Below are 9,162 nucleotides of genomic sequence, written 5' to 3'. Positions count from 1 at the left end.
AGATAAAAAAGATCAAGGCAGGTTTTGTTTATATTTGATTCAGAGTTGGACCACCATCTCCATATAGCTATTTCAGCATCCTTATGCCTCATCGGTGAAGCTCAGAAGTCTCAACTCTGAAGGAAATACAAACAATTCTGCCAATTTAAGGCAAACCATCGCAATGCAATGAACCCACCTCTGAGACGTAATTCAGCGACAATTAAACAAGTAAACAAATGTATAATATATTAGTTTTATTGTTGTGAGGACAGAAACAAAAAAGTTTATAATTGTAGTGATTTTTAAATAGTTTTTAAAGCAACAGGTACGTAATAATTATAAATGTATCATAGGTATTTCTACCAAAATACATAGTATGTAATACTTTTATTTACATAATTTGATTACCATCAAAATTTCTATCAATATTCACCTAATATATTGTTTTCTTACTCTATGTTTTGTTGTATTTTTTCAATTCTAAATCATTTCAATTCAAAATCAAAATAATTTGATTTACATAATTCAAAAATGTCAAAAGTTTAATCCGTTTAGTTAGTCGATCTTCGCACATAATGACACACTGTCTCCGTGGCGAAGCGTTTAATGCGAGTGAACCCCAATACAACGCCAATACCAGCCGCGGTGGTAAGTTGGTTCGAATCCCAATAGAAACTTTTATTTTTTTATTTTTTTTTTATACATTTTATGATTGTAAGTATATTTATTATATCATTTTATTTTCAGAAAATACGTACATATTTAGTTAAAAAATTTTCCGACAATTAATGTTCAAAAATCATTTGTGGCATTTTTAATGTGTTTGTGTGTGTTTTATTCTTTTATTATTTTAATTATTGGCACTGTTTTAATAAAAATGTTTAAGAAGTAGTAAGTATAAATTAGTTTAATATTTAAATAAAATATAAATAAAAAGTATATTAATTTCGTTTATAATCATATAATCATATAATAGAAGTATAACTTCTTACGTGCGTACAAAGTACACACACATTCTTTTTTTTTTCTTTGACATGTTTCCTATGCGCATTTCAAATTTAATGTTAATCTAAGGTTTAATTCTATGGGATTATTTATACCCCTGGGACTATTTTGGTAGGTACCTACTTAAATTCTTATTGCTGACTCCTTCTTTCAGCATTGGTAACCAAAGTCTGCTGGATTCTGTTGATGGGTTTGCTACACATTACACATTTGTTTTTTCAACTAGAAAGATGATGAATAGGTTGATGAATAGATGATGAAGATGAACTAGGTTTGAATACGCTTCTACTTTGGCTTTTGCTACTGCTACTTTCGCTTCCTTTTTTTCGCCAACATATAGTTTTGAAGATCTATGTCGGATCTGGTGTCTTGCCACTTTTTGTATAATTTTCTCTTCTCTTTTATTTTTCCTTGTACTTCGTTTGACCACCACCAAGTCTCTTTATAAAAAGTTTGAGGATAAAGAGACTTGGTGGTGGTCAAACGAAGTACAAGGAAAAATAAAAGAGAAGAGAAAATTATATAAAAAGTGTCAAGACACCAGATCGGACATAGATCATCAAAACTATATGGTGGCGAAAAAGGAAGCGAAAGTAGCAGTAGCAAAAGCCAAAGTAGAAGCGTATTCAAACCTATATACGATCAACTTGATACCAGGGAAGGCGAAACGAAGATATATAAAATAGCCAAACAGAGAGCAAAGAAAGCAAAAGATTTTAATCAGATTAGATGTATCCGAGATAAAAATAATAAAATACTAGTTCACGAAAAAGATGTCAAAAAGAGATGGAGAAAGTACTTTGACAGCTTATTAAATGAAGAATTTGACAGACAGCCTGTAGAGTCAACGGAGACAGTAGCATCAATGGTCACCAAAATAACCAACGAGGAAGTGGCTCAAGCGCTTCAAAAAATAAAGAGAGGAAAAGCGGTAGGACCAGATGATATTCCTGGGGAAGTATGGAGAGCATTTGAAGAGACAGGAACAAGGTGGCTAGCAGGTCTATTTAATAGAATTATGGAAGTCGGACAAATGCCAGACGAATGGAGAAGCAGTATACTGGTACCTGTTTACAAAAACAAGGGAGATATACAACAATGTACAAACTACAGGGCTATAAAACTGCTTAGCCACACCATGAAAATATCGGAAAGAGTAATTGTTTAAGGATAGTTTAAACACAGCGATAAATCAAACAACTTATCAAGGTCAATCGAGTTGCTGCAACTTATCATTGTGTATAAACGGTGCATCGCACAACTTATCAAAGTTGGAGTTGGGTTGAAGGTGGTATCGCATTGAATCGCAGCGTCTAAACAGCGTTTCAACTTGTCATCACAACTAGTTGCTGTGACTTGTCGTTGTGTTTAAACGACGCTTAAAGCCGTTTAAACACAACGACAAGTCACAGCAACTAGTTGTGATGACAAGTTGAAACGCTGTTTAGACGCTGCGATTCAATGCGATACCACCTTCAACCGAACTCCAACTTTGATAAGTTGTGCGATGCACCGTTTATACACAATGATAAGTTGCAACAACTCGATTGACCTTGATAAGTTGTTTGATTTATTGCTGTGTTTAAACGATCCTTAAACAATTACTCACGTAAAGAGACCGAAATATCCGAGAATCAATTTGGTTTTATGCAGGGTAGATCAACAACAGATGCAATTTTCATTATAAGGCAGTTGATGGAAAAATACAGGAGTAAAGAAACAAACGCTCATATGGTATTCATTGATCTTGAGAAAGCATATGATAGAGTTCCTCGAGAAATTCTGTGGTGGGCACTCAATAAGAAAGGAGTCCCTGGTGAATATGCAAAGATTGTGAGGGATATGTATGAGGGAGTAACGACTAGTGTTAGGACAGGTGTGGGAGAGACTGATAAATTTCATGTGAAAGTAGGATTGCACCAAGGCTCTGTGCTTAGTCCATATTTATTCTCATTAGTTTTGTACCAGATAACAGCGAAACTGTAGGGTGACATTCCATGGTGCTTAATGTATGCTGATGATGTCGTGTTGTGTGACAGAAAAATTCCAATGAAGCTGAAGGCAAAATTCTATAAAACAGCCATAAGACCGGCTATGATGTACGGAACTGAATGTTGCGCAGTGAAAAAGAAAGAGAAACAACGAATGCATGTGGCGGAAATGAGAATGCTTAGATGGATGAGTGGAGTGACAAAGAAGGATAAAATTAGAAATGAGTATATTAGGGGAAGTCTAGGTGTGGCACCAATTGATGCAAAAATGAGAGAGCATAGGTTAAGATGGTTTGGTCATGTTCAACGTCGAGACGTTAATCACCCAATACGAAGAATAGCTGAAGTGCAGATTCCTGGAAGGAGTAGGAGAGGAAGACCAAAGAAGACCTGGGGTGAGGCGATAAGGCAGGACATGTTGGTCAATGGGATTAACATTGATATGACCCAAGATAGAATTGGGTGGAGAAATGCAATTATGGAAGCCGACCCCGCATAGGGATAAGGCAAAGAGAATGATGATGAACTGGAAAGATGATGACCTTGATGAAGAATTTTGCTGTCTGTTTCTTTCATGACTAGGTATTGATGCATCTTTCCATTTTACAATTTTAATGTTTGTACTTTGCAGGTAAGTCTACTCATTGTCTCAGGTGTGTTTGCATATCTGGGATAGGTATCTCAAAGTCCGTGAGTCACTTTTAATAGGTATTGTATTTTTGTCACTAAGAGCAAAATAAGTTTCGAAACTTGAATTTGGACACATTTTTTTACAGTTTAGGCAAGTTGTTGATTATATCTAGGTATTATTATAAATTCACTTCTTCTATTTGTTAGCTTATGTATGTTCTCAAAATTCCAATTCAACAATTCTGATTTAAAAAATCCTTTAGCTACTTACATTAAGTTTAAGTTAAAAAATCTTTATTTTAGTTTGCTCATAAACGTTCATAACTTTTGTAAATACTCAGTCTTATTTTCTATAGAATATCTATAGGTAGAAAGTAGTGTAGGTAAGTGGGAATTGTTTAAGCTTTCAGAAAATAGGTAGCTCTTCCCTAAACAATTTTCTTAGAAAATAACTATATCAGCCCCCAATAAAAATATCAACTACCATTGTCCAAGAAATCAATACTGTAATTTACAATTGTCATTCATTCATGTACCAGCCAGCTGAATGTTGGTAAAGAATACATCTCAACGACAAGAGAATAGCCCGCATTACTTATCAAACAGACACCATGCAGTGTTACCAAATGTTACCAGAAAATTTACAAAACAAACAGAGAAACACCCTAAATGTCAGCAAACAAGTTAATACATCAAGAAATCCCTACCGTCAACATAGGCGGAGGCCCCTCCCCCAGAGGCGTGCTAGTTACATTCCGCAACAGTCATTGGCCAGTTGCTATTGGCTGGTGTGTTGGAGATATTTATACCCTACGATCCAAACTGGTTGCATTATCCGAGTTAGTTTTTAACTGCAATCGTTGGCGAGAGGTTGTGTAGTAGTCGAGTGATTAGAATTGTGATTAAATTTAAAATATGGTGAAAAGAGAAGACACAGTGTTGATAGTACCTACAATGGCTCGTACACCTTTAAAATCATCTTTTTCAATTAGTTCGATACTTCCTGAAACAGCTTTAGAGGCCCCAAAGAGTCCACAGCAGACGCCAAGTCCAACTCCGATATCAGAAACTGATTTGAGCGATTCTGATTGTGATCTGGACGTTACTGGTGATGACGACGATTCTCCTGTGGTAGACTGCTCAAAATCAGAAGAAAAATCTTCCGAGGATAAGAAATCTAAAGAAAAGCCACCGTACAGTTACAACGCTTTGATTATGATGGCCATTAGAAATAGTCCTGAAAAGAGATTGACTCTGAATGGTATTTACGAATACATAATGTGCAACTTTCCATACTACAGAGAAAATAAACAAGGCTGGCAAAATTCCATAAGGCACAATTTGAGTTTGAATAAGTGTTTTGTTAAGGTTCCAAGGCATTATGATGACCCCGGAAAAGGAAACTACTGGATGTTGGACCCTTCAGCTGAAGACGTTTTTATTGGAGGTAGGCATTGTTTATTTATATTAATTAAACTGATAATATGATGAAAAATGGACTTAAATGTTTATATTTACCAGCTTCTTAAATAGTACCTTTCCATTATTTTTCCATACATAATTCTAGCGAGATCATTATTCAAATACCTACCTACCTCAATTTTTTGGAAATGTTCCATTCTTTAGAAATTTATAATTCTTTTCTAACACCTTATTTTGATTTATTGCCTTTCTGTATTTCGTTTTGATGATGCTATTACTCAACAGATTTTCATTTATAAACTTTCTTCTCTTTATGGCAGGTAAATACCTACAACTTCTTTTGATCTTGACGAATATAATGTATAAGCTACCTGTAAAAGTTTGACCAAATAACTCAACGTCAGATGAAATTTTCGTTGTCTTATTCCAATTTTCATAGTTAAGCTTTTATGTAGTTCATTTAAAGCGCATATTATTTTTGCTCCTACAGATAAAATATTTGAAAGGTACCTAATATATAGCTACCTACTTTAATTTTTTTTCAAATGAAAAAATGATGACATTGTTATTAAATATTGCTATACAAATTAATATATTTCAAGTCAATAGCAATATTATAGATATATTTTTTTTCTATGCGCTTTTTTCTTTACCTAAGCAGTTTATTAGAAAAAAATCATTTTTCTATAGGTATTAAACGTTAATGTTTAACATGTATCACATAGAAATATTTTTGCTATATTTTCATAAAAAAATGTTTGCTTTTAAATACTTATATGGACATGTTTAGTTTTAATATAAAAAGAAAACAACTTTCTTAGGTCTAAAAATACGTTTTCTTTACAGGAACCACTGGAAAGCTTCGTCGCAGGTCAACCGCAGCTTCCAGGTCCCGTCTAGCAGCTTACAAGCGAACATTATCCATGTACTCACCCTTACAACCGATGTATCCAGGATTCTATCCTCCATCTCCGGCACTTCTAGCAGCAGCTTACCAAAGGTACCACCCGTATATAGCAACTATGGGTAGTACGGCCATACCAACCGTCCTGAGGCCATCTCCAGTACAACCACAGCCTGGTCCACAACCTTTTAGTATGGAAAGGTTACTCGGGGCAGCACCTAGTGTTGACTTCTTCAGACAACCTTTGGATCTGTACAGTAGCTTTAGGCTGCCTCCTCCGCCTAGTATGTTAGCGCATCACCAAATGGCGTTATCACCTACGAGCAGTTCCAGCTCACCAGAACCTAGAACCAGTCCGGACACATTGTTTAAACCAGTGGCTGTGATGTCTAGGCATAGTTGAGAATATTTTGAATCACTTAGAAAATGAACATTACACAATTTAGAAAAGGCTGGTTCTTTTTTGACTTGGACATTTGTCTGTCTTTCTCATAGACGTTTTTATGTACAAAACTTTATGTGAGTATCACATTTTAGCTTTAATAGGTACGTAGGATACACAATTCATGCATTCAAAAAGTTAGGTATGTAGCCTATAAATTTATTAATATTTCCTATGTTGTTTCACCAAAATAACTGTCAACAGTACAACTACAGTACCTATATTTATATTTTCAGCTATATTGATGTTTATAAATCAAATATTTAATATTCGACTAATTAGTTAAGAACGTAAGCGCAACATTTCGTTCCAATGCTTTTTAAATGCATTCATTTTTTTTCAAATCCTGAGAAAACTAATAAGTATTTTTAAAAAATTTAAACGCAGAATGAAAGATTACATTATTACCGAGGGCGGAAACTCCCTGAAAACTTCTATAATGTTTGTTTTAATAAGCTACACGAGTGAAAAAAAAAGAGAAAATGTATGATTTTTAATTTCAAATATCTTATTCAGAAGAAACTTTTTGTTTATTCTAAGAGACTTGCTGTCTCGGTAATAATGTAATGATTCTTTCTGCGTTTAAATTTTTCAAAAATATTTATTAGTTTTTTCAGGATTCGAAAAAAATTAATGAAGTTAAAAAGCATTGGCCCGAAATTTTGCGTCTACGCTCTTAAACGTAGTCATCTTACTTTTTACATATTTTGATCTCTATGACACGTCCAATTAAATTGAAGATTTTTGTAGTATCTGTAAATAGTTGTAATATAGTACATTTCTCTTGTGATGTTAGTTGTAAGTAAATTGTACAGTATTAAATTATCTATTACTTATTGAAAAGAATAAACTATATCAAATAACCATTTTTTTCTTTTATTTAGATAGGTATAATTTAGTTAGGTACATAGTGTCCAATAAATTAATCTAGGCCTAGAGATGAAGAACAGAGTAGGAATAAACATTTTTTTAGTTCAATTTTAATTTTTCAATGAATATTTTTGGTTGAAAAAGAAAAAACAAAACATATTAAACTTTTTATACAAAACTTACAGTTAAGTAAAAAAGAATATCGAAATGCACATAGCAAGCAATTGAAAGTAGTCACTTAATAAATGTAATAACTTTTGGATTGCATATAGTCCATCCGCTATAACTTTTCCCATGCGGTACGATTCATTTTCAATCACATTAAGTCAAAACAGAAAGTGAAACGTACGCCGATGTGTGTAGTACAGTATACATACGGTGACCATATGTACTTATTTAAGTAGGACAGTACTTATTTTTAAATATTGTTCTAATGTAGGTACTTTAAAACATTTCTAAGGACACGCAAATGTACTTATTTTTTCTAAAAAAATTAATATTTTTATCATTTATAATTAAAGCATTTATACTCAGTCCTGTTGGACAGGGAAGTGGGCAGCGTGAACGTGTAAATAGCTCACTCGCGCTGCCGCTGCTAATGCTACTGCCATTGCAGTTTCATGAAGCCATTCTGAAAGTAGAAGGTGATAAAATAAATGCGGCAGATGCTGCCCAAGATTATTTTTTAATCTTAAAAACAAATTACAACATCGGTTGGACGCATTATTTTTGCCGCTTAAAGTGAGAGAATGTCTTGGTAAACTTGAAGACGGGCAAGCCGCTACTGAAAACTTCAGTACACAAGTGAGACATTTTTACACAAAATGTGTAACCTACCTAGAAAACTGGAGTACAAATCTTCATGAGTTCAAACTATTCAAATGAATAGATTTAAGAAATGAAATAACATGGAACGATGTTTGCTGTTCTTTTGAAGCTTTTAAACTGTATATCAAGGCAACCATTTTAAATGAAGATCATAAGATCAACTCTTTGACGAATTGGGAATTTTGAAAGACGTGGCTACAAGTGAAAAAATTGCTGAGTGGAACAGAGAAGAAAAAAATAGTCAGGACCGATGGCTTGAAGTTTTTAAGTGTGTAGATCAATTCAAACTGAAAAACTTACAAATATTATGCGAATTTATGTTTTGTCTTCCGGGTACTAGTGCAGCTGTCGGGCGTTTATTTTCTGTAATAAATAATTATTGGACGTCGGAAAAGTCACAAATGTCCATCTCCACTCTCAAGACAGCGATGCAGGTGTACGCAAATTTTGATGAGACTTGTAATGAAATGTTTCATTTACTTCAGTCGAAGCCGGACCTTCTTAAATTAATTTTAAGTTCAGAAAAATATGAATGGTATAAAAAACCAGAAGAAGATGAGGCTATTCCAGGTCCCTCATCTAAAAACTTTTAATTACAGGCTTCTAACCTTTTTAAAGTTAATATAATATGTTATGTTTAATTTAATTAATATAATTTTTTGTGTTTAGCTACATAGTTTATTTATTTTTATTGACAAAAATTATGTTTGTCCAATAAAAAGATACATTTTGCGTTTTTAATACACTTTTGTTTTTTTTTTGTACTTTTTTTTCTTTAAAAATATATGGTCACCGTAAGTATACAAAATGTATACACATCGACGTTCGTTTAAATTTATGTTTTGACTTAATTTTATTGAAAATGAATCGTACCGCATGGGAAAAGTTGTAGCGGACGGACTATACATAATGTGTACATATTATGTAAATGTATTAAAACTAATGAGACATGAGGTCGGTGTTAAATGATTTCACTTTAAGCAAACATAACGAGCGATCCACAATTTTGGGATCAAAGCTAGTCCTGCAAAAAATTACGTATGTCTTGTTTTAATCTGAATTTATATCATTGGTTTATAACATTATAA

At 33.4% G+C, this 9,162-nt stretch overlaps 1 protein-coding gene across 1 annotated transcript; it reads left to right on the top strand.

The window, feature by feature from the left end:
• Positions 1–4,447: 4,447 nt before the first annotated feature.
• On the top strand, positions 4,448–7,242 carry LOC126885253 (fork head domain transcription factor slp2-like). Its single transcript, XM_050651734.1, has 2 exons — positions 4,448–5,055; positions 5,877–7,242. The coding sequence occupies exons 1-2, from the start codon at positions 4,524–4,526 to the stop codon at positions 6,335–6,337; spliced, it is 993 nt and encodes a 330-aa protein (XP_050507691.1). The 5' UTR covers positions 4,448–4,523; the 3' UTR covers positions 6,338–7,242.
• The last annotated feature ends 1,920 nt before the right edge of the window (positions 7,243–9,162 follow it).

This window comes from Diabrotica virgifera, chromosome 5 (assembly GCF_917563875.1).
Source record: "Diabrotica virgifera virgifera chromosome 5, PGI_DIABVI_V3a".
NCBI classification, from domain to species: domain Eukaryota; kingdom Metazoa; phylum Arthropoda; class Insecta; order Coleoptera; family Chrysomelidae; genus Diabrotica; species Diabrotica virgifera.
This window is presented reverse-complemented; position numbering and strand designations above follow the sequence as displayed.

Excerpts from the sequence above, each read along its gene's own strand:
- LOC126885253 (XM_050651734.1), top strand. The coding sequence starts at position 4,524 with ATGGTGAAAAGAGAAGACACAGTGTTGATAGTACCTACAATGGCTCGT. Across the intron at positions 5,056-5,876 it reads TGAAGACGTTTTTATTGGAG|GAACCACTGGAAAGCTTCGT; the intron begins GTAGGCATTGTT and ends TTTTCTTTACAG.